We start from the raw sequence: 26,425 nt of genomic DNA, 5'->3' as shown, positions 1-26,425 counted from the left end.
CAAAACACCTGGTAGGCTCTCAATAAATATTTATTGGCTGGCTGATTGATTTTACTCACTGAGTTCTCAGGAGATTCTGTGGGCTGCTGGATGAAAACAAAATAATAACTGATTGAGCCACAGAATTTTTGGGCAAAAAGAGTCCACAGAGATAAACTAATCCAAATGCCTCCATATACAGATGAAGACAGATCCAGAGAGAAACCAAGAAAATTTTTAAACAAGTTGTCTAAGAGAAAAACCGTAACAGCATCACAATGGTTATCAAAGAGCCTTCTGATTCTTAGCCTATTTCCCTTTATTATACTGCTGTCCTTTTAAAATTCTATAAAATAGAAATATACTGTGCACATAATTATCTAAGATTGCCTTAATAAATTTAAAATGTATCAGCACATTAAAAATAATCTACCCACATCACATTATAAATTTGACCACTCTAATACTAATACGCTAACTAAATTATATATTAAACATTTAATTACAATAATTTGCAGGCCTTCTGGGGATTCAGTGGACTTTTTTGAATGGTGAGGGAGAAACCATTTGAAAATGTCTGATGACTTCTCTTTTTCTCTCAAAATACATTCTAACACAAAGTAGAAATGCTCATTGTAGACATACAAGAATGTTTCCTTTATTCCTTATTTTCTATGTCCCACTTTCCTTTGAAAAATAAAATTTCACAAAAGAATGATGTGAGGAGTGTGAATAGAGGTATCAAAACATCCTTGGCCAGACACAGTGGCTCACATCTATAATTCCAGCACTTTGGGAGACCAAGGATGGAGGATTGCTCGAGGCTAGAAGTTTGAGATCAGCCTGGGCAACATAGCAAGACTCCATACCTACAAAAAAACAATTTTTTTTTAATTAGCCAGGCATGGTGGCATGCACTTGCTGTAGTCCTAGCTACATGGAAGGCTGAGGTGGGAGGATCACTTGAGCCCAGGAATTTCGAAGCTGAAGTGAGCTATGATCTCACCACTGCACTCTAGCCTGGAGGACAGAGTGAGATCCTGTCTCTAAAAAGACAAAACAAGACAAAACAAAACAAAATCTTCCATTTCTCTCAGTGATGGTGGAGAGTACAGTTACTCAGGGGACTCTTTCTTTATCCTACCATCATCCTAGACTCCTGACTGAAGTCACTAGCCTATGAGGGGTGCTGAAACAAAAACTGATTGTAGTTATTCCATACTTTTGTGCATAATATGGTCTTTAAATACATATTCGAAAGCCAAATATTTACATATTAAACAATGGATTTAACAGGAAATTGTCATCTCCCTTTCAGCATATCCCATTGTTGTGGTCTTAATGGGAAGCAATGCTAAGCCATACACTGTGGAAGACGAAAATCATCAGCTGCTCACACTTGTTCCTGTCCCTAGCAGATGGGGCAGAGACACATGACGGAGGCTCTGCCTATTAAATGCTCCTGTCTGGGAAAGGATACAAAATAGACGGGAAGTCAGAGATCATCAGCTCTGGTTTCTCGGCCCTTTGCAGCTGCCCGGATCCCCATCTATTATTATCTTCCAAGCCTAAGATTCCAGCTTACATCAGTTCTATCAGTTTTTCCCCACATATCTTTCTTTTGTTTAGCATAGTTAGAATTATTGTTCCTTGCAACCAAAAACATCCTAACAGTTTTAAATAACTCATTATGAAGTTTCATTTCCCAGAGTTTAAAGATAAAAGATCCAGCTGGAAGTGGCGGTGCACACCTACAGTCCCAGGTATGCGAGAGGCTGAGGCAGGAGGATCGTTTGAGCTCAGGAGTTTGAGGCTGCAATGTGCTATAACTGCACCTGAGAATAGCCACTGCATTCTAGACTGGGCAACATAGAAAGACCCTGTCTCTAATAAAATAAAAAATTAAAGGTCTCTAAGCATGGGCTACATAGGGAAATTAAAATCTAAAGTTTTGAAAAAATTCCTATTCCTAGAGAATAGGACTAGAGACTTTGTTGTCATAGCCATTGTAATGTCGTAGCACAACACATTACATGTTTATGGTGATGCTGGTGGAATCAAACCTACTGCACCGTCAATTGTGTAAAAGTCTAGCACATACAATTATGTATGGTACTAATACTAGATATGACAAACAGCTATGTTACTGATTTATGTACATAATATACTATACCTCTTGTTATGTTAGAGTATACTCCTTCTGCTTAAAAAAAATTAACTGTAAAACAGCCTCAGGCAGGTCCCTTGGGAGATATTGCAGAAAAAGGTATTGTTATCACAGGAGATGACAGCTTCGTGCCTGTTAGTGCCCCTGAAGACCTTCCGGTGGACAAGATGTGGAAGTGGAAAACAGTGATATTAATGATCCCAATCCTGTGTAGGCCTAGGCTAATGTATGTGTGTGTTTTAGTTTTTAACAAAGAAGTTTTAAAAGTGAAAAAAAATATATTAATAGAAAAAAGCTTATATAATAAGAATATAATGAAAGAAAATATTTTTGTACAGCTGTACAATGTGTGATTTAAGCTGTGTTAACACTTAAAAAGTTTTAAAAAAATTTAAAAATTTATAATAGTTACATTAATCTGAGGTTAATTCATTATTGAAGAATAATTTTTAAAAATAAATGTAGTGCAGCCTAGGAGTACAGTGTTCGTAGAGTGCACAATGATGTCCTAGGCCGTCACATTTACTCAGTGAGTTACCCAGAGCAACTTTTAGTCCTGCAAGGCCCATCCATTATACGTGCTCTATACAGGTATACCATTTTTTAACTTTCATACCGTATGTTTACTGCATTTTTTTTAATGTTTAGATATACATATACTTTTCCATTGTGTTACAACTGCCTACAGTATTCAGTACAGCCAAATGCTATACAGGTTTGTAGCATAGGAACAATAGGCTATATCACATAGCCTAGGAGTGTAGTAGGCAATACCACACAGGTTTGTGTAAGTATACTCTATGATGTTTGCACAGCGACAAAATCGCCTAAGGACGCATTTCTCAGAAAATATCCCTAATGTTGAGCGATGAATGCTGTACATCAAGTGCTATATTGGCCTATCAAGCTTATGCTTGGAAAAATATAAGTAGCAGCAACATGTCAATAAAACCATTATGAGATGCTTCTTAAGTGGCATTATGAGCTTGACAATATCCTAATGGCCATAGGAGATTACTGTACAGGAAGTATTAAGAAGGCAGATGGACTTCATTACTACGTCAGGAAAAAATCAGAGTTTATTACTGAAAGAATCTTAGTGTTCTACTCTAATTCCTCCATTTTATAGGTGGCTAAACTGAGATTCAGAGATAGTGAATAATATTTAGTGATGAATCTGGAGTAGAACTCAGGTCTCAAGCCATAAAACAGGTATCTTTTCACCACGACAGCCTGCCTGCTGCTTTCATATACAGATTAGAAGTCAACAGAAACAAACTATTGATATAAGTAATGATGACTTAGATGGATCTCAAGGGCATTATGCTGAATGAAAAAAACTCAACTCAGAGGATGATATGCTGTACAATTCCATTTATGTAATGTTCTTGAATGATAAAATTATAGAGATGGAAAACAGTTTAGTAAATTGCCAGGGATGATAAGAGGGGAAAGCAGTAGGAGAGGCAGCACAGGGAGATCTTTGTGGTGACTGAATAATTTTCTATCTTGACTACAGTGCATGTGAATCATCACGTATGGTAAAAGGGCATGGAACTATACTACACACACTGTAGCAACATCAAATTCCTGGTTTTGATAGCACATTATAATTATGTAAGATATAACCATTAGTGGAAACTGGGTGAAAGATACATGGGATGGACCTTTCTCTGCTTCTCTCACAACTTCTGTGAATCTATAATTATTTCAAAATAAAAAGATTTTTTTAAAAAAAAAGTCAATAGAGCTGAGGGCAGTGGTTCAAACCTGTAATCCCAGCACTTTGGGAAGCTAAGACGGGAAGATCACTGGAGCCCAGGAGTTGAGACTAGCCTGAACAACATAGTGAGATCCCACCTATACAAAAAATCTTAAAAATAAAAAAAAAATTAGCTGAGCATGGTGGTGAACACCCGTAGTCCCAGCTACTCTGGAGGCTGAGGCAGGAGGATTCTTAAGCCCAGGAGTTGGAAGCTGCAGTGAGCTATGATCACACCACTGGACTCTAGCCTGGGCAACAGAGTGAGACCCTACCTTTAAAAAAAAAAAAAGAAAGAAAGATAGTCAACAGGATTTAAACTTACTAAAAGGAGAGAAGAAAAATACATAAGACCCTAAACTCCATTCTCAACCAGAATAATCAGAGTAATTCTCAGCCAGAATAAATCTTTGAAGATGAAAGTAGACAGAATGTGTCATTACTCCTCTACTCCAAACTCTGTAGTGACTCCTGTCTCACCTGAAGTAAAAGCCAAGTTCTCTCCACTCCCACCTCTGCTCCAGCCATGAAGACTTCTTTGCTATCCAGGCACACCTGCACCAGCAGACCTTTGTCTCGGCTGTTTCATTTGCCGTCTACTGCTTGCTCCTTCCCATCCGCCAAGTCTTTGCTCACGTGAGCTTGTCACTGAGGCCTCCCTGACTCCTCCCAACTACTCTTCTGAAAATTTTCCTCCTCCCAATCCTAGAATACCTCCCTCTACTCTTTTTAGCTTTATTTTTCTCTATAGGACTTTTTATCATCTATGTATTTCATTGTTTCTTTATCTGATTGCCCTCATCGGAACGTAGCTCCACAAAAAACAGATTTCGCTCCACTATATTCACTGCTTTATCCCCAGTGCAAAGAACGGCACCTGGCAACATCGTGTATTCAACTCAGTAAATAATCTGTTGAATAGAGGGGGGAAAAAAGAACACAAACTAAAGCATAAAAGTGAAATGATTATGTAATGCTCATGTGGCCTAAGAAAAAGGTATAGTTTGGGTATTACTTGTAAATGAGGTTGACATTCAATGACATGTAGAATCATGAGATTCTAAATTTCAATTCTGGCTTTAGTTAGATGAGACTCTGAGAAAGACATCTGACTTTTAAGTCATATTTTTCTGTTCACTATACCAAGGGGGCTAACGTGAAGGAACTCCAGGGTCCCGGACAAAGCTCAAGTTCTATATTATGCTACATAAGGCATAGTACATCTGTATTTCAGACCCAGGCCAAACCTGGAAATAATGACGTAGCCATGGAAAGGATTTGAACATTTGTCAACTCAAAGACCCTCTACGTGACAGGAAATGTATTATACGCTGGGAACAAATTAAGCGAGTTTTGCAACCGAGTGCTGCAACTGCTAGGAACCTTATCATATGCAAGCACAAGGGGCTGGGGAAGGATATACCCAAGGTGCCCAATTCAGATTTTAGGCAGCATAACTAAGGTAAAGCCTTCCGAGAAGCGAGTGCTGTAGGGGGATTAAGAGCTAGCCAGGTGAAACGTATGTTCTAGGCAGAGAGGGCAGAGTGAATTCAAGAATAGTGTGTTTATGTTGTCTTTTACAGAGATGATGGATGAGAACAGGGGAATGTTAAATATAAACATAGAGAGGTAGGCAGGGGCCAGATCATGGGTTTGTATAATCCAAAGACTGTGGAATGATTAATGAAGACTTTTAAGCAAGAGAATAATATTTAGATTTGTGTTTCAGAAAGAGAATTACAGCAGTAATGCAGAAAATGATTGTTAGGGAGTAAGATTAGAAATAGGCCAGTAAGGAAATTGTTGGGTTATTCTATGCTGACAGCGTAAACCAGGAAGTAGAGAAAGGATGAAATGAACCTGAGATATACCAGTAGAAATAAGGTACAGGGAGTAACAGAGGAGATAGAAATGACACTTCAATCTCTGGACTAAAAGACTGCGTAAATGGTGACACCATCAATCAAGATGCTATCATCTGAGTGAAGGAACAGCTTTTAAAGAGATCATGAGCCCATTTTTAGCCATGTTGTGTTTCAGCATCTAAGTGATGATGTCTAGTCAGCAGATGAGTATTGGTGGGACCCTTGGTAGAAGACTTGGGCTAGAGATGGGGATATGGGAATCAGCAGCATCTACATGCAAACTGAAGCCATATGATGAAAGAGATCACCCACAGAAGAGCAGAGGGAAGAAGAGGTATAATGACAGATTTTTAAGGAGCACTCAAAGCAAACTCAGAAAAAGTAATTAGAGTTGTAGAAGGAAATCCAGGAAAGCGTAGTGTACTGAAAAGATAGGAGAAAAAAATTTCAAAAAAGATTGAGATAAATATTAAATGCTGCAGAAAGAACACATAAATGTAAGGATTGAGAAGTGTCTTTGAGGGAAGCATTTGTGAATGGTGTGGAGGGGTCAAAGCCAGAGGTAAAAGAATGAATAGCAAACGAAGACAGAATTAAAATGTATTTCTTTTTTTAGTAGAGACAGAGTCTCGCTATGTCGCCCAGGCTGGTCTCAAACTCTTTGTTTGCCTCAAGTGATCCTCCCACCTCAGCCTCCCAAAAATTTCTTTTAATTCTTCTAATTTACTTGGCTACGAAAAGAAGGCAAGAAGAAGAAGAAGGAAAGCAGATGTAATAGATAGAGCACTGAAGAACAATTTTTGAAAAATTAGTTAAAAAGGAGATAACTGATGGGTCAAAATCCCGAGACCAAAAGAACCAGAATCCAGAGCATGTAGGTTAAAAAAAATTCGTTTGGAAAGGAAGAAGGTAAAATCTTCTACAGAGATGGGAAGGCAGAAAATAAGAAAGCAGGCAAGAGAGCTGGGCACGGTGGATCATGCCTGTAATCCCAGGGACTTAGGAGGTTGAGGCAGGATCACTTGAGCCCAGGAGTTTGAGACCATCTGGGCCATCTCTTTTTACAAAAAGAAAAGGAAAAAAAAAAAAAAAAAAAAAAGCACGAGGAAAACAAATTTGGAATTGATAGAACAAGAAATTAAAGGCATTTTCTTGATAAGCCTCTATTTTCTTCATAAAGAGATGAGATTGTCTTCTGACAGTGAGGGGAGACATAATTGAGTAGGGGGCTTGATTGAAAACAGCTGTCAGAGTAAAAAATAGCTGTTGTAGTAAAATAACAACTTAAAAATAACACGACATTATGCAGGAAGATTTGCAAAGGGGAAAACCTACAGTTAGAAAAGGCTTAGAGCTGACTTGCTGACAGCTATGGAGTAGACAAATGGCAAGAGTAACAGAAAAGAACTGATGAGGGAATTGTTTAACATATAAATAACTAAATCACCACCCTTCTAATGCAACTGCTTTCTCCCAAACCCCCAAGGATCAAACACCCTCAATTATTTCAGGTCCTGGTAGGAACCCAAGCTATAGATGGGCAGCCCCCATGTTTTAGGTTTCCCAGTCTAAAATGCTTCTTGAACCATGGTTCATAATCCAACTTACTAACCCATTAAATCTGAATGACCATGTCTATATAAAGCACATCTGGAACTGTTCCCTGTGCAAGCAGTGATCAATTCTGATAGCTGTCCAATCAACCTGGGCAACCCTTCAAAATGCCCCTTGTCTAGATTCTTGGCTTCTCTCCAAGCTCAGTGTGTCAATGCCTCACATAAAAAGCAACAGAATCAGTTGAGAGGAGAAGACTATTTTTAGTGAGTACTACAAAAGGTGGGTCCACCCCAATGCCTGGGGTATGTTTTAATAAGCTACATAGGTGAGTTTGAAACACACTTGAGTTTGAAACTTTCATTTTAATCAACATTAGCGTTAAGCATGTTGGCTTTGAGATGAGAGTTAAGACATATAAATGAAAATAAAAACCAGGTATGTGTAAGTTGGGAGTAGAAATAAGATATATAAGCAGAAATAAAAAACTGATAATCATCAGAATACAGAGGATAGGCAAAGCTATGATTTAATAAAATATGTAAGGGTAATCATTTACAGAGAAAAAACTTCAGGATCAAGACCCTTAGAGAATGTGAAGTCAAAGGACTTAAGTTTTTAAAATCTTGTACCAAAAGTAAAATATAGCACTTAGAGCACATTCAGTTCCTGCATCTCATTTCATCTCTTAACTTCATTTCTAAAGACAGACAATAAATGATGTTTTTGACATCTTTCCTTGAAGAAAAACTATATGATAACAGTAATGCTTTGAGCCACATTTACCTAACCTATTTCCAATCTTGATTTTCCTAAATTAATCAAATGGAGAGAAAACAGTTCAAATTCCTTATAGATACAAGGAAAGTGGTCCTGTAACTTAGAAAGAGTCATGGCCAGGGATATGTAAACCTATAGAGAAATTCAAGATGTGCTAAGGTCCTCAGAGGGAGACACTAATGTAATCACCAGTAGTGTTTATCTTGCAATGGAATTCCTGCCTGACTGCTGATCCGGGTGCAGGCTAATTTCCCCCATGGTGAATATTGCTGCTGAGATGCCGAATCCTCCTCCATCTGTTCCCCAGAATTAGCATAATGACAGATTATCTAATCCCTTACATTTAACAGATACAATTGGCTCTTCTATAACACCAGTTTATTCATATTCTCATTCCTATGATCTACTCCCACCTGATAAAAATTGGTCCTCCCACCCTGCTGGTGATGGATCTGGTCTGAAATTTACCCCCAATCTTGCCAAAGAGTCCAGGTGTTTTGCCAACAAGTAGCTTTCCTAACCCATTTTATTATAGTGGAAATGCAGCTGTCATTCCAGATGCATCTGAAAAAGGGCATGCTGAAAATAAAGAAAAACTGTCTTTAGTAGACCAGCAAAACTCACTGCACAAGGAAGTGCCTTCAGCTAGATCAGATTAAAAACTTCAACAAGGTAGACAAAGAAAAGGTTAACTCAGTACTGAACTGGTGAGAGTGACCAAAGGGAAAAAGACACCAGAAAGAAACTGGAAAATAAAATAGCTAGCAAAGTATTAAAATTCTAACAGGAAAGATTCTGCTATTCTACAGATTCAGAAATATTCTAGATAGCAAGATTTAGGTAGCATTAACAAACAATGAGAATCAGACACCCAGAAAAACAGGGACATGCTCACAGAATCAAATAACCAGGAGCTGAGCACAATCAGTAAGAAGTGGATGGATGGTTCTTGGTGTCACCACCAGAGGAAGTGGTGAACTGTCATATCCCCAGTGACCAGTGCAGAGCAGCTCAATGAGAAGGAAGTGCGAAGCTATCAGATTGTACTGAAAACAATTTCCAAAACCAGCCGTTTCCTCATAAACTGAGCTTTTAGTAGGGGTCATGAGAAAAAGATTACAAGAAAATGCTAACTGCATAAAAGGTGCTACCAGATTGCCTTTAAAAAGACTTAGAAAGTGGAGGAAATTTCTTGTTCATCTCAAATATCTAACTTTTCAGATAAGTGAAATCATCATATATTTATCTGTAATATTCACAAATCCACAAGTATTACTTCTGTTTAAACCATTATATTTCAGAAAAATTTAAGTCAAGCTAAACTCTGTATGAGTGTATTCGACACCAGAGTATACCTCATCATTAGATACAATTTTTCAGAAAGTTTCCTCTCATCTCCTCATCTTAAAATTTTACTATTTGTTCCACTAAAGTCCCTAGAATGGGGTTGGAAAATTCATCTCCTGTTTTTATAATTAAAGTTTTATTGGAGCACAGCCACACAAGTTTGTTCCCATAGCATCTATGGCTGCTTTGGCACTACAAAGGCAGAATAGAATAGGGAGACCATATGGGTCTCAAAGCTGAAAATATTTACCTAGCCTGTTATAGAAAAAGACTGCCAGCCTCTACCTTAGAGCACTGCCCTTTAAGGTGAGCTTTAAAAAGGTCACTTTCCATGAAACTTGTAATTAGAGGGTCATATTCACAGGAATAATTACTGCATTTGTGTAAAAAAAAAATTGGCTTTTTATGATTTTCCCACGTGCACTGGCTGAGGTTGTGTCAGGCTAATTTATATGTTTAAAACAAAGTAGCTGAGGAAGCACTCTGTAATATGATAGCTTCTGGGAAGACTGAGTATAGTGACTTCCTTTCTCCTGAGCAGTTTTGTTTTTTTTTTTGAGGGAAAAAAAGAACCTGGCATTTATTCAGGGTATTAACACTCCGGCCATAAGATTCTATAGTAAACAAACTAGCACCTCTCTTCCAAGGAACACTCACAATGCTTCCAATAAGAATAAGGAGAGCAACCAACAATGCCATCTCTGCTTTTAACAACAGCAGGAGATACAGAGAGAAGCTGTGTGGAATACTGGACTTGCTGTGCAGTGTTACCTCCTAAAGCTTTTGTGAGGAAAAAAATGAATGATGACATTTAGATACTCCCTGGTACACAATAAGCTGATGGTCATTGTTGTTAATAGTTTTCATTATTATTAACACTGGCCTAGTTGTGGTCACTCCTCCTGGACTCAGCTGCCTTGTTTGCAAAATGAGGGAGGTGGACTAGATAGTCTTATAGGTGTCTTGCTACTGTAAATTCTATGACTTTATTAGAAGAAAAATAAGTCCAAAATACAGACATTAAGGTACATGTTCTCAAAGAAAGCATCTTTTAGGAAATAGTTGAAAAGGTGAAGCCTGACTTCACAAGTCCAGAGATCTGTCTAGTAGACAAAGCTGTCAGTGCGCATTCTTGCTTCAAATCCAACTGTCCTAGGAAGAGGTCACCCTGAGCTGCCAAAGATACCGTGCTCACCTCTTCAGCGGCAGTGCACGGCCTGGGAGAGCACCCATCCATCCGCAGCACTCTCAATCACACATGCCATTGCAGAAACAAGATTCATGGCCTGGGCAACAATCCAGTGTCATCCAATATGCATGAAATCAAAGTTTTCATCATTTCCAATGGTCAAAGGCCACTGAGTGTTAAATCCCAGAATACCAGGATTAATGAAGGAGTCATTAAAAATCCAGCATTAAATCACTTGTGTAGCCAATGCTGAGAGTGATGTCTATAATACATTACAAGCCTGATTAAAAAGAAACAAGTTCCAATTTAGAAATGAATTACCTAATTTTTTTTAACTGGTTGGATGGCTATCACAGCAATTTTGTTATTACAGCGGTTAGAGAGACTAGGTAACATATAAATTATGCCATGAATAGGGAATTATCATCCTAAAATCACAGGGCACAGAATTCCAGAGTGAAAAATATCCTAGAGACATATAAAGAGGGAGAAGAGAGGCCTGGCAATCTGGCCAGACTTTACCTCTTTTAGAGGGTGCAGTCTGTTAACACTTTGTGTCCAGGAAATGAATTTAATCTAGAAAAGTTTTAGAATAATTACAGAGTGAGTTCCACAATTCCAGACTTTAGCAGACTCTAGGAAAAGTGAATGAATTCTTCAGCTCATGCTTTTGGAGCTGTCATACATAAAGTATACTTTCCAGAAAGACTTTTCAGCTAGTAAAATCAAGGGTAAACTGCAAAGAGATTGAGGGGCAACACGGGGATTACCTTCCAATCCACGATAAATACTACTGTTTTATTGCTAGACATAATCTATCAACATGAAAAAACAAAAGCCCTCAACAAATGCATTAAAGGCCAGGCATGGTGGCTTGTACCTATAATCCTAGTACTTTGAAAGGCCAAAGCAGGAGGACTGCTTGAGTCTAGGAGCTCAAGACCAGTCTGAGGAACATAGTGAGACCCTGTCTCTACAAAAAAAATTAGCCAGGCATGGTGGCACATGCCTGTAGTCCCAGCTACTTGGGAGGAGGATCATTTGAGCCTAGGAGTTTGAGGTTGCAGTGAGCTATGATGACACCACTGCATTCTAGCCTGGGCAACAGAGTAAGTTCCTGTCTCCAAAATAAGAAAAAAAAATGAATTAAAGACAAAGCATGGTGACAAACAAAAAACTGGCACAGTGGGCATTGTCATACTTGGTCTATATACTCCACCATTCCCCTGAGTTTCTGGATGTGAAAATCACAGCTTCCAGAGACTTCTACTTACTGTTTTAGGTTCTGTCCTAGGATGGTGCATTGATTAGAAAAACAAAGGACACCAATTAGATGGTCAGGCTGAGAGAATCTCTTTACAGACAATGGTTCACAGCTGCACTCTCAACATACAAACTTCAACAGTGCATGGAATGTACAGAAAACAGTTCCAATTCAAAGGATTCAAATCAAAATGGGTACATTTGTTCTTGACTCTCTCATCTCTGCCAACCCATTATAAAAATAAGATTTATATCTCTCCCTGAAAAGCAGCCTTGAAGGGTTCTCTAAGACCAGGTGATATTACATGTTATAAACATGGACAATATTAAAAATATAACATATGGCACGGGTTAATTTGTTATATCCCATATTTACTGGCTTAATAAGAGCCCTTGTTACAAATAGAAAGGTGTGAAACAAAACAGCCAGTGTCATAAATGGGGTTATATATAGAAGGGCATCAACATAAAACAGTGAATCTACTCCAGGATATTAGTTTGGATCAAAGGCTGCCAAATAATTATGCTTCAGTCACCAAAACACATAATAATTCCAGCTACATCAATCTACCATCCCCCCCCCCCCGCCCCCCGCCGGAACATAATAAAACAGGGCTTCTTGGATATTTAACTATTGGCTTAAGTCTTTATAAACCTCACAACTGGCACTATAGAGCCTGAAAAATGGACAAATTATTCTTGAATTTCTTTTGTCTCCAAAGGTATTTATTACATGGAGATACAGTTTTGGCTAGTTAGCAGAACAGTGACAAGAAAAGAGGTTAAGATCTTTTACTGCTTAAGAGTTCCTATTGAGGAAGAAATTTTAAAACAACAGTAATACAACAGTTACTAACTACACAAAATCTATAAATTTGGTAATCAGTTACAGGTAGAGTTAAAAAGAACCTTACAGGTCCAAATTCACTACACCACTATTCCACTACACCACCACTCTCTCACATAAGCAATTTAGATAAGATGATGTCAGTGGCTAATGGCAATGAGGCCACTGAGCCAGCTGGCAGAGATCACTAAGAGTTAACTGTTCATGCCTTCAATTATCACTACCAAGAAAAAAAAAAAAAGAGTTAACTGTTTGGGTAAAGTCTAATTACATTAATAAAGAACATGCATCTTGAGCAGACTTAAATCTACAGACTTTAAGCAAACCTAATTACTTTATGATAAAGAGCCTGGGAAGAAAGGGCTACAAAAGGAAAAATCCATAGCTGAACGTTAAAGCCAATGGAAAACTTGTGGCTTCATTGTTACTGCTACTCTCACCCACAAACACACCCACCAGTGAAAGCCCCCTCTATCATGAACCTGGGAAGAGGCTTAAAGGAATTGTAGATTACTAAAAAGAGACACATAAAGGAAGCATAATATTAACAGTACTGTTTATGCCACTTAAAAACAAAAACAAAAACAAAAAAAGGACAGATAAGGGCCTTAGGAAAAGAGGTTAAATGACTTGCAAGGTCACTCTTTAACCTGGAGGCAGAGCTAGAAATAACCACTATACCCTCAGCCTCTCCATTGCTCTGCCATCACGTACATTTTCTAAATAGAGTTGGTACAGGAGAAATTAATGGAGTTGTAAAAGGCTGGGCTTAGGAACTGAAAGTGATCTGAGAACACAGAAATTTGTGTAAAGTCTTTGTTTATTCCTATTACCTATATCTATGCTGCAGACATAATCGGAAAATAGAGGAGAATGTTGTTGGTTGAAATCTCCTATTTCCACTAGACTTCCTTATCAATACTGGCTGCACATTAGAATCACCCTTCAAACCACCACTGCCAGACCCCACACCAGAACAATAAAACAAGAACCTCTGGGGGTGAAGATCTATATTATTAAATCACTAAGCATCAGTACTTGGATTTTAAATTTGGGCTCCATTATTTTTTGTAAGTGCCCCAAGTGAGTCTATCAAGTTTTGTGAAAAACTGCCCAGACCGAAGACTTCAACTAATATACTGTCCTTCTCAAGAGATCAAGGGCCAAGAATGACCTCATACAACCTAAGGCCCCAGAATCATAAATGTATCAAAACACCTGGACTTCCCAAAGAACAAGAACCTGAGAACTGTGGGTAGGTAATAGAGCAAACTTTGGAAGTGTGTCAGGAACAGCAATCTCATTCTTATCCGTTCTATTTAGGTCACAGGAAGCCAAGCAATCAGTTGTGGTGGCAACCAGAGAGAGGATTCCTCATCTTTGTCTCTTCAGAATAGAACTGCCAACTGCCATGCTGCATTTCCTAGGCAGCTGTGATGACAAGAGCCCCCTCCAAAATGTAGACATCACTTGGGGGTGGGAGAGAATGGCTCTCCATCTCTCTAAAGAATAGGGATAAATAAGCTGACTCGTGGCCATTATGACAAAACCAGGCCTACGTACCCAGTTTATTATTAGCTTGACATTAACCACCACTTAAAAACAAAACAAAACCACCCACCCACACAAACACATACCCCAAGACAGAAAATTACATAATGGCATCTGGAATGATCTGCTCTGACAGTGAAAGCAGAACCAGCCAAACCGGAGAGGTCTAGTAAAGTACAAAATGGGGATGGGGTAGCCCCAAAGAGTCATCCTAACATCCCCTACAGTTAAGGTAAATGCTGATGTACATAAACAATGCTTTGTTTAGAGGAAGAAACTCAAATAATAATAGTCTAGATTCTGGAAGGCTGTCATTCTGCTCAGAGAAATACTGAGATGCTACTAACTGGAAATATAACTCTTCATTCTTCTACCAAGTCCAATCATTTTAGATAAGTTAGAAGATTGTGTGATTTAACACACATTGCTTCTTAGGGTGGAAGCTCAAGATAAGTTTTATGGGTCAGAAAGGAAAAAAAGGTCCAGTAAGAGGAATTCCACTACCTACCCCATTATGGTTTATGACCCACAATCCAGCCAGCTGGCACCATGGAAGCAGGGGAGTGGTGTTTTTGTTCCCCAGACTCCATTAGCAACTGGACCAAACCCAACGTCAGTGTTGCTGAGGTCTAGATTATGGCAGCTGCTGTTGACTTTCACTGTATAAACAAAGTACAGAACTTCTTCAGGTAAAAGCTCTAGAGACAAGACCCCACTTACAAAACTAACTCAGTGAAAATAAAATGTACAAAAAATGGTCAACATTTTTCCTAAGAATTGGAAACCAGAATATTTTTTAACTTAACAATTCATAGTTCTAGTATAAGCAACAAATGAACCCAGCAAAAGGTTAAGGGTTTTGAAACTTCTTAGTATTCTCTCCTTCCCTTTGGGGAGGAAGGGGTTGTTTTGGTTCCTTGCTTTGGAATACCATAAGCCACTATAGAGACTGCGGTCAATCCTCATTCAATGATCTGATCCTTCCACAGCTGCAGAGTATGCTAAGTGACACATGAAGGAACACAAACATTTCAGAGGGAGGTTTCGGAAAAAGTGGTGACAGAAATAAATGCATTGTATAGCTGCTTCTTGTTTTTTTTTTTTAAAAAAAAGGTGATTTTGCAGTCAATTCAAGATGATCCCCTCCCACACCCCCCTTTTTTGGGAAGGAAAAGGGATGGTGTGAGAACTGTAATACAGTTCGCCTTGCTACTGACCTGATATGTAATGGCTTATAAATCACGTGATTAATATAATAGAAGCTCACATTAAAGCATCAGTATCCTGAATCACCGTTTATATGTAAGCAAATATAGAAGAAAGTCAAAAGGTTCCATGTAAAACCTACACTGGAAATCCAACAGAAGGCAGTCCCATGTCCCTTTATGAAGCTCATGACCTTAAACATATCCAAATTCTGTCATAAATACGCACCTCCAGGGTCCCAATATTTGCTAAATTCCTCCAAGTTCCACGTGTTTCCCTCTTTTAAACACATTTTCACTGAAGGCACAAAAATTCACAAAGGCATCACAGCCAAGAGAGTCATTCTAAAAGCTCCACAGACCATGACTTTGAGTAAGCCTTTTAAGGTGGGGGTATAAAAAAAAATTCCCTAAAATTTTTTGTTGGTAGCACTCTGTCTTTTTACCACCTCAGATAAATAGGTAGCAAGTAGATAGCTAGCTCATTAGCTACAGCAAGCACATCCAGGGAAGGAGCCGGCTAGCAAACCTTTTGGTTTGAAAGGTATCCAATAAATTGTTTTTATTAAGAAATAAATTTTATGCCTACTAAATGGTAAATGTGTGTTAAGCTTCTTGAAACATTAAGAATTACTCATGAATATCCATTATTTCTACTTTTATGCAAGTACTTATCAATCATTACTATCTTAAGGGAGCATAGTATACATTCAATATTTAGGGGGAAAATGGATGTAATTTAGCCATCATGACAATTGAAAAAGTAAGAGAAGAGATAAATCTAAACCGAAGTGCCTCCAATGGAACAATAAAATGGCTCAGTATGACAAAATCTGGACCATAATCCAATGCGGCATTTTGTTTCTTTTTTTAAAATGAAACACTGGGCAACTACTACTTACTGAGTTCATCCACAGAACAATCCGTTACATCGCAGTACTATCCAGTGGAGGAGTTGGCCACGGAGATGGTGAAAAATCAGAAGAGAATGGAATATAAAAACACTCAAGAAAAGTCCTCACAAAAGCAAAAAGTCTGAGCTAAAAGAAATGGCCAGATATGTAGGAGAGAAGTGGGAGAGAAGAAAAAGAAAGGTTGGAAAAGACCACTGGATCTGAAATTAGGTCAACAGTGACCAGCTCCCTGGAGAGGCTCAGGGCTCATTTAAGTATTAATATTTGATTATTATGTCTTAGTCACTGTGCTAAACATTTAAAATAAAACATGACATTTAATCCTTACAACATCCCTATGATGTTCTCTAACTTACAGAAAACAACTAACGCTCAAGATTACACAGTATCTAATAGTAGAGGTGAGGTTTTACCTCAGGCCTGTTTACTTCCAATGTCTACATTTTTTTTTATGATTCAACAGTAGTTTGCCGTAGACTTCATCTCAACACTATGCCAAGTGGTCAAAGGTTTTCTGCTCCTAAATTAAGTTCTTAAAAAATAACCAGCACTCAAAAGGAGTACCCCGAAAATAGTAGCTATTATTATAGTAGGATGAAATAATGGGTAATTTCCCCTATTTTCTAAACTTTTTGAAAATGTTACTACAAGTTTTATTACTTTTTAAAAGATCACTCAGCATGAATTGGAGCAAACCCTTTTAAGTAGCATCACTACTGGGAGTTAGAAAAATCTATAAAAACTCTATTCCTATTTCCCTTAACACTTTGTACTGTGCTGACCACAGGAATTACAAAGAGAAAGGGGCTGAGAAATGGCATATAAAAGACCCAGAAGTTTCACTTATTGGTAACCATGTCAAATGTCTCCTCTCCTTATCACATCAATTGTACTATTCAAAGAAAGAAAGAAAGAATGCTTGTGGGAGGTCAGAAAGGCCAACTGAGAACTTAAGTCCATATGTCATCTTTTACAAGGTCCCACTGAAATAAGAGAAAAGACAGATATGGAAAAGCATAAAGCTCTAATGATGCTGAAAAATAAGAAAGTGTGTTAACAGCATATCAGAAAGTTTATGCAAATCATGAAAATCAAAACGCAGATAAGATCAGATTGCTGGAGAAACCGTAGCACAAACACTAAGAAGTAAGAACACTCTAACGGCCTTTATCAACAAATACAAAGCACCACAGTGAGTGGGCTTAAGGGGCATCATCCCAGCAATTAATTAGGAACCACATTCAGAAAAGCTGGGCTGGGCCAATGCGGTGGCTCACACCTGTAATCCTAGCATTCTGTGAGTCCGAGGCTTGACGTCAGGAGTTCGAGAAAAACCTGAGCAAGAGCAAGACCCTGTCTCTACTAAAAATAGAAAAAATTAGCCAAGCAACTAAACATAGAAACAAAAAATTAGCTGGGCACGGTGGCGAGTATCTGTAGTCCCAGCTCCTCGGGAGACTGAGGGAGGAGGATTACTTGAGCCCAGGAGTTTGAGGTTGCTGTGAGCTAGGCTGACGCCATGGCACTCTAGCCCCATCAACAGAGGGAGACTCTGCCTCAAAAAAAAAAAAAAAAAAAAAAAAAGAAAGAAAGAAAGAAAAGCTGGGCTGGTCAGCCAGAATCTCCCCCATCTCTCCCTCTTCCCTGTGATGCCAACAGACCAGGCAGGGGCAGAGGGTTTTGACCCCTGGCAAAACCCAGGAAATACTCTTATGAACAAGTATAGGCAGTGCCACTATCATATACTTGTATGTGTGTTCCCAAACCACACACATTCCACACGACTGCACAGAAAACTCTAAACAAATGGGGATGTGGGAAAAATAGGGTTATGGGTCATCCACTTAAATAAACCCTATGGAACTTTGTAGCCCAGGCACTAGTAAAAATACAAGCATGGTTAAATCTCTACTGGCAGAGCAGCCTAAAACCCCGGGCCTCTCATGCTTTCTCTTCCTTATAGATGAGGTACTAGAGGATTTTGGCTTCTAACGGAGCCCATTTTAATCAGAAGATAAAATCTGATCCAGGGTTTAGCCTTCTTCGTTACCCCATTGTTTTAATACTAGATGTGTCTTCGCAGCTCTTCCAACAACACTTGCAGCTAGCTACCGAACTTACCCATAACATGGCAGAAAGCATTAAGGTTCTTGAAGGCACAAAGTATTAATAGCTCACAACTTACGCTAGCAGAAGTTACTGCTGTACATTTCCCAACTTTACATTTTCAGATTTTTCTTTTTTAAGTCTTTACATATTGCTAAAGCTCTCTCTTTAAATGTGAGAAAGCATATCCTTTATTGTTTAAACTTGGGAATATTGCTTATAAGCCAATATGACTTCAACTTTACACCAACATCACCCCCCAAATTATCAATGTCATAAGTTAATTCATTTCAAAGAAGCACGTGTTATAGAAGAACAGACGATAGGTATTTAACTTGGGAAGAACCTTAGATAGACAAGCTACCTGCAAGAACAGCAGAAGCAGAGCATTCAAGATAGGCTCCATAAAGCTTATCACAGCCCGCTCCTGTGTCCCCTCTCATACTAGGATCCCGGGAAATACATGAAAGCTCTTTACCAGCCCCCTTCCCTCGACATTTTAGTGGGGTCCATAATTTGCTTGCTTCCTCTGTGCTCCAGGCCCTGATGCTTTCAGGCACCCTACAAGGAAGCCTGCCTCTGATACTCCCTGCCCACGCACTCCCTTTCGTGACAGATGTCATGGAAAGCAGACCTACACACCTGCACAGGAAGATCAGGTCTTCTCCAACTAGTGAGCGACACAGTCGTTCCTTCATAAATATATGTGAAGGTTTACAAACCTTTGAGGACTTTTGAAAGAAAAGGAATAAAATAAAGAGAATATCTAATCATGGAGGAAACATACATCAGATAATAGGCGAGGATGTCATTTCTTTTAATTTTAAATGTTCTCAGAGACATTAGAGAAAATATTGTACTCATGAACTAGGAACAGAATGCTATTAAAACAATTAACGAACAAAAAATTTAAATTTAAGTGCTGAAATTTTAAAAAAGGTAAAATGGGCTAGATTAAAAGAATAGCCCATAAATTTTAGGAGAGGTGAAAATCCTTTCAGTTTTAGAATTACCAATATATTCATGATGCCTAACACAGTGCTTACTACATATCAAGCATTCCATAAATACTTGATAAATGAACTAATGACTTGAGTGGGTAAACGAACAAGTAGGATGAATGAACAAGCAAGAGAATGAGGATGAATAAAGTAAGTCAATATGCATGGCTGGTTGGCTGGCTAAGCAAATAACCTGGAAGATTAAGTTAAAGGTATCTTTTTGACTATAGGACAAAAATCCAAAGGAAGTTGTAAAGCATTTAGAGAAATGTTACAATGAGACATGAAGCAAAAGTTATAGTTATAACACAAATAGATTTGGAGAAAAGCCTTACTCTCTCCTAGGTTCTAAATGGTAAGGGGGAGCTTCCTAAGGATCAGCTCAGTAAATATTCAAGTCATCCATCTACAGCTTGGCACTCTACTCAACTGATACCGTAAAAAGAAAAAAGGGAAAAGAAAAAGCTCTCACGTGCCTCAGCAAAGGATTTGCTGATTTGTAGGATTCAAGGGTACTATTATAAAAAGCTAAATTGAACTTCCATCCAGAAATGATAATAAAGTAATCTGAAACCAAGAGTTTTTAAAGAAAATAAGACTTGGCAGCATGAGGTTTCCATAGATAGACAGCCACAAAATATTTGAACAAAAGAGACAGATTTGTCTAAAACGCAACAGTATTTTCCTGACTGCAATCCTGAACCCTGTGCAACAGCCAAGTTCTTTCTTACAGTGCCTTATGGGACCAGTCTCTTAAAATGATTGCTATACGTGAGCTAGCAGAGGACAGGCCCTGTTAATTCACTACTTCTTTACGAATTTTTGTTAACTAAATGCCACAGATGCTTCTGATGTCCTCAGAATGGACAGGCATGCTTCTACTATTCAATGTAAGAGAAGTAGCACAATTATATTAATCACGCTACCCACGACTTCTGGGAAACCATCTAAGCTGCTCTTTTGGGGAAGGGGGAAAGCTTGGATTGGGTTGGTTAGCAGCTTATTTCTGATTTAAGGGGCGGGGAGGGGGGAATCCTCATTCCAGTGTCTTGTTTTTCTTCAAAGCAGAAAGGGGAAAAACTCACCACCATGTTTCATTAAATATGATAAAGTGTAAGTGATCAATCTGTGGGAAAAGGGGTTGGCTATCTCTCAGAATCCACCTCCTGGCCGAGCTGCTGCCATTAATGCTCTCACCATACTTCCTCGAGTGCTGAAAGAGAACTTTCAGGTTGTTGTGGGACTCTCTGGGTAAGAAGACTAGGCCAGAAAAGAGGGATTCAAGGGGACACTTTCTTCCCAAGTGCAGCTTGAAAGTGAGATATTAGCAGTAGGTTTTAAGATTTGAAAACTCTGAGATACAGGAGGTTTGGCTGACAGTAAAAGCCTCAAAGCCACAGAACTCTAGTCAGAAAAGCTGAGCGTAGTATGATACTTATTCCTTCTGTGACTGAGAAAAACCAAACTAGGATTAAAAAAAGATGATTTTAGCAAAGTAAAGATAAGATCCAACCTAAGGCTTCAGTCACTAATAGAACAACTAGAAGAAAAAAGTATCCTTGCAAATTAGAACCTCCCCCCAAAAAGAAAAAGGAAAACAAAGAAATAGAAACCTTATTCCTTGCAAGTTTAATATAGTCTGATTCATACAAATATAATAAAGTTAAACACTGTCTATGAGACAGAAAGGAAGTTCATAAAGACAGCTTTGAATCTGTGGGATGATAATCATTAGAGCAAAAAGGTCACCTAAGATGTTCCAAGCCCCATAGAACTTGAACAGTACCTCTGGTAGCAAGGCCCTATACTCAGGCAGACATCAAGGTGGGTGGCAGTGGTGATACATGGATCAGAGAGATGGACAATGCAAGGAAGTGGTTGAGTGAGAATAAATACTTGTAAAAAAACAAATTATCTCTCTAAAAAGATGTGATCTCCTGCATAAAATAAACAGGAATTTTCCAAATCACTAATATTGCACAGTTCCATCTCTGTGCCATTCTTTGACTTGCACAAGATGGGCCATGTCTATTGTTTTCTACCACGGTGAAATATTTCACATAATGAGAAACAATGGAGAAGTGCCTTAGTGACAATATATCTTCTAGATATGTGACAATTTTCCAGGCGTGAAGGGTAAAGTGTTGGTGAGAATGCATGTCTGTATGTGTGAGGGTTGATCCTAGTCATATTTTGTAGGTGCCCCATTTTAAATGTGAATACATTTTCTTTTAACACCTTTCTTTGAAAATGTGATATGCAGAAAGACATGAGCAAGGAGTTAATAGATTATATGGGTTTGCCAAATTGGAAATCAAAGTAATTGGGAAGTCCAGCACAGGGAAAGGTCACCCCAGAAAATCTCACTCTTCAAGCAGGCTCTGGCAAGAAGATTTTAATCACTGCAGCTAATTACAGAGCCGACTAAATCACAAGAAGAGTTATTTAAGTGTCTTAAATACAATAAAAAGTAATTAACAGGAAGCACCATCTTGACAGCTTCATGTCGCAAACCAACCCTAAAAGGATCAGCTAATTCCCAACCCAAGAGTCAGAGACTGAGAAACGTTGCAAAGTTTGATCTTTTTATTTTTTATTTAAACTGTTTTGATTAACAGATAACAACTCTTGCCAACTCCACAGTGAAGTTAATCAAGAAAAAAATTTTAATCTATTAGAGGAACCATGAACTTTGTTTCCATTGATTCCCTAGAGGGCAAGAGATAAGGAGCCATAGCCTGTGTCACACAAGTAAGTCGTTTCTAAGTTCCTGTGACTCAACTCGCCCCATACATCAAGAGGAGAAACAAAAGGATTAGACTGAACCCACTTGGGGATACAGACAATTCACACACTTTGCATGTGAAATACATCTAACAATCGGCTTTGAAATAACCCTTTAAGAGATACCATCTCATCTGCCTCTTTCTTCTTTTTTCCCTAAAATCACCAGTTTCAAAGAAATTCTTCTACATTTAGAGAAGTCTGCTGTTCTCTTTAATAACAGGAAAGCCACTAGGTGCTGTGAGGGCCTAAATGGAGTTACATAAACCCACAGATTATAAGAGACATAATTTAGATTGGATCTCTTCTTAATTCCACATTTCTTCGAGCTTGAACAAAGTTCACCTTTCAGAGAGGCAATGCATACCACAGAGACTCTTTTACCTAACACTTCCCTCCACTGACTCACATATTCTATGATCCCAGCAAATGAGTGACTGAGGGCTACTCAAACACACCCTGAGCACTTCTGTGCCAACCAGACAAGCCATTTGTTTTTGTCCTCAAATCTAGTTTATACTGGTTGTGCTTGTTGTTTTAATTACGTACTTCATTAAATACTGTATTAATCACTGAAATATGAGCACACAAAGAATGTGTGCTTATGAAAACACTTGCATGCTTCAAAAATTTAATAAAGAGAAATGGCTTTAAAGTGGTTACAAAATATATACGAGTGGGACAATTTTAACAGATGAGGAGGATGTAAATCACAAAGATACAGTGTTCTATAATTAGTGTTTTGAAGTCCTCATTCTAAATAGTTATGTAATTCACCAGGATATCATATAGGTGGTCCATGCTGCCCAGATAGCAAAGATTTAGAAAGATAGTCACATTTTTATGTTTAAAATAAATAAAATATTTGAGACATGTCTTTAAAAAGTTCCCTTCTCTAGACAGTGTTTATAAATAATTAACCATTAAGTAAGATAGAAGGCTATTAGTAGTGTACCTTAATTCTGAATATAAGGTGAATATTTGGAGATTCTTATTTATTAATATTGCAATTTTTATATAATATTATTTGGAGTTGGATTTTTTGGAGATAAGGTCTCACTTTGTCACCCCAGATTAGAGTATAGTGGCATCATCCCAGCTCACAGCAACCTCAAATTCCTGGGCTCAAGCAATCCTCCTGCCTCAGCCTCCCGAATAGATGGGACTACAGGTGCATGCCACCAAACCTGGCTAATTTTTCTATTTTTTGTAAAGACAGGGTCTTGCTCAGGCTGGTCTTGAACTCCTGTCCTTAAGTGATCCTCCAGCCTCGGCTCCCCAAAGTGCTAGGATTACAGGTGTGAGCCACCACGCCTGGCCTGCAGAGATTTTTTAAAGTGTAGAAAATTCAGAGAAAAGATAAATGAGAACAAAGTCAAGGCAAAGGGAAAATAAATAGAAGCTATGAGTAAAGTTAGAACATAAAAAGCATGCTACTAAGTCCACTTGCTGCAGATGGCCTATCTTTGGCAATGAGCTTCCAATCACAAAATAAAAGAAGAAAACTATTAGTTACAAGTTTTATAGTATTGATTAGATAAAAACAAACTTGTAGCCATCCCAGGTAACGAGACATACAAATACTCCTAGTTATGCTTCATAAAGGGATGATTTGCAATGCAGTGAACAAATCATTCAATAAATTCATTGAGCTTCTACCATGTGCTAGATACTGGGGCCATAATAGCAAATAAAAGAGACAAAATTCTTTATCTTTAGGGAAACAATAGTCTAGTGACGGCTGGCTTCAATAATATCAGTAGATTCTTTACATGTCTCGTGATTGCAGCCTAGCAGTTAAACCACAAAGTCTAGCTCAGTAGAAACAACCCTATGAAGAAAATTATAATTCATTCCGGGTACCTGCAAGGCTGATCTAATCCAAGGAAACAATTTAAATATCTAGAAGAATACTTCTAAAATTCTTCTAAACTTGTATATACTTCTATAATTTGAAAAAAATTTACTTCAGTGAATCACAAAAATAACATTTCATACAATCCAATTACAAGAACTAGGAAGCAGAAAACTCAAGGTTATCCTGCCTGGCAGGAACCTGGAGTACAGATATTGGATTAAGACCGGACAACTTGTGTTGTTAAACAACTAAATGCAAAACAGGGTTGACACCTTCTTACAAAGACTCAAGAATGTAATCAAAACCCAGACTGGAACACAGAGTGACTCCACCTCTGCAGAGAGGAAGGCTGAAGGAATAATCTCAGTACAGCCAAAACAAACGCAGTTGAAATCTCAAGGCTTTATGGCACAGAGCATGGCCACAACACTCTACGCTGGAAATTTTAAAAAGTCATCTGTCTCAAATTATTCTAAAAACAAAAGAATCCTAATAAAATGCTTCCTGAATATCTCCTTTAATCAGCATGAACTTATTTTAAAAATATACCTACCTCATTGGTAACCAAATGAGATAATCCACTCTAATAGAGTGTTAGATAAACATTGGTGGAGGCCATTTGCCAAAAATAAAGAGATTGTGTTTTTTACAATAGTGAAGTCGTTTTCACCAGTAGTGACTGTAAAAATTTTAATATAGGAGAATACAAACATTCCAACTCTTTACAGTAGAGAGGCATGCATCCAGTTCCTAAGACGTGGTGATAAATCGGTAATAAAATCATTATTGTTAAGTTATACAGATAGAAGAATGACCAAAATATGTCCTAGTTTTTCCCATTTCAAAAATACCACTTGATTTGTCAAGAACCTGCCCTGCTCCTAACAAAACCTGATGCCTGTGACGGTGTGAAGGTAATAACATCAAAACTCTATATTGAGCTCCTCCTGGCAAAGATGAAACCTCTCTTTGTTGTGTGAACATTAACAACAACATTAATAAATATAGGAATGGTAACAGTAGCTAAAAATAATAATTTCCAAATGTGAAAGCAAAAACAAGAGGAAAAAGGCTCCTGTGTGGTAGGAGACTTTCTAGAAGCTAAATAGTTACAAGATCCTCATTCTTTTCAGAGGCATGCTGTGGCTTAGAGGTATTTCTCCTAATGGGCTTCATTGTACTTTCAATAAGACAATCTTTGTTCTGATGAGAAACCTATTCTTTTCTTCCCCTCCACTATGTCCCCTTAAAAGAAAAGAAAAATAACAGTTTGGTAACAAATAGCATTTAAGGCTGTTAAATAGAGAAGGAAACAATTACAGCGCTGGTATATTTTATGCAAAGTAAGAACTGCTACTGGGGTCTGACTGATTGTTTTAATATTTATTGTGGAAGCATAGCCCAGCAGGCTTCCTCCTTCCCCTATCAGATACCTCCCTTGATAGGCCCTTTATCAACAAGGCTGCCAAGAGACCTTGGAATAGAATCAGGTTACAGCCAGTACAGCAGAATAGGAAGACCCTACCATCTACCTACTACATTCCTCTATTAACTTTATCTCTTCTTCCCTCTTCCCCCACCCCCCAATCCCCCTACATAAATGAATTTCCTAAACCAATATGCAGAGAATCTTTTTAACTAGTTTTGGATAGGGCCTGATTGATATTCAATAAATGGCATTATTAATAGTAATAATGTGTACTTCATAGTGCCAAGCACACAGAGCCCAATAAATCTTAAATAACAATAATAACGAAAGTATATGATTACCTAATGAGTGATTATAAAGTACTTTGCAAATACAAAGTGCTACACAGGCACATAATTATAAACCACTGGGTTAAGAGCAAGAGAAAGCAATGCAGAGTGAAAGGAAGGAGAGATTTGAATGGGCAGAGAACCCTTATCTACTTGAGAGACAGCTGAGTCCCTGACAGCCCGAACACTCACATTCCTCCAATGGTGACAGTGGCACAGGTACGCTCTGAAAATGCAGGCACCGTCTCTGTGGCTGGGCTGGCTGGTCTAATGTAGTCCACTGTCACATTGACCTGGAAATAAAGAATCAAGGGAGTTAGGGTTGGGAGTTTGCAAGACAGCTCACTAGCAGCCACATATGCCTGCACAATTGTGAAAGATCAAATCACTCACAGTTTGACTTTCTGGGTCTAGGATTTTAAAAAACAATAAAAAGCTGAGCAATAGATAGGCAGAAAATATTTGCAAAAGACATAACTGATAAAGGACAGTTAT

General features: G+C 38.3%; 1 protein-coding gene across 1 annotated transcript in view; it reads right to left on the bottom strand.

The window, feature by feature from the left end:
• SND1 (staphylococcal nuclease and tudor domain containing 1) overlaps positions 1-26,425 on the bottom strand; it is a 423,230-nt gene that overhangs the window by 208,375 nt on the left and 188,430 nt on the right. Inside the window, exon 12 of the mRNA XM_069462550.1 lies at positions 26,123-26,223. Coding sequence (XP_069318651.1) covers positions 26,123-26,223 — 101 coding nt within the window. The remainder of the gene's footprint in view (positions 1-26,122; positions 26,224-26,425) is intronic.

The sequence above is a fragment of the Eulemur rufifrons genome, chromosome 29 (assembly GCF_041146395.1).
Source record: "Eulemur rufifrons isolate Redbay chromosome 29, OSU_ERuf_1, whole genome shotgun sequence".
Taxonomy (NCBI): Eukaryota; Metazoa; Chordata; class Mammalia; order Primates; family Lemuridae; genus Eulemur; species Eulemur rufifrons.
This window is presented reverse-complemented; position numbering and strand designations above follow the sequence as displayed.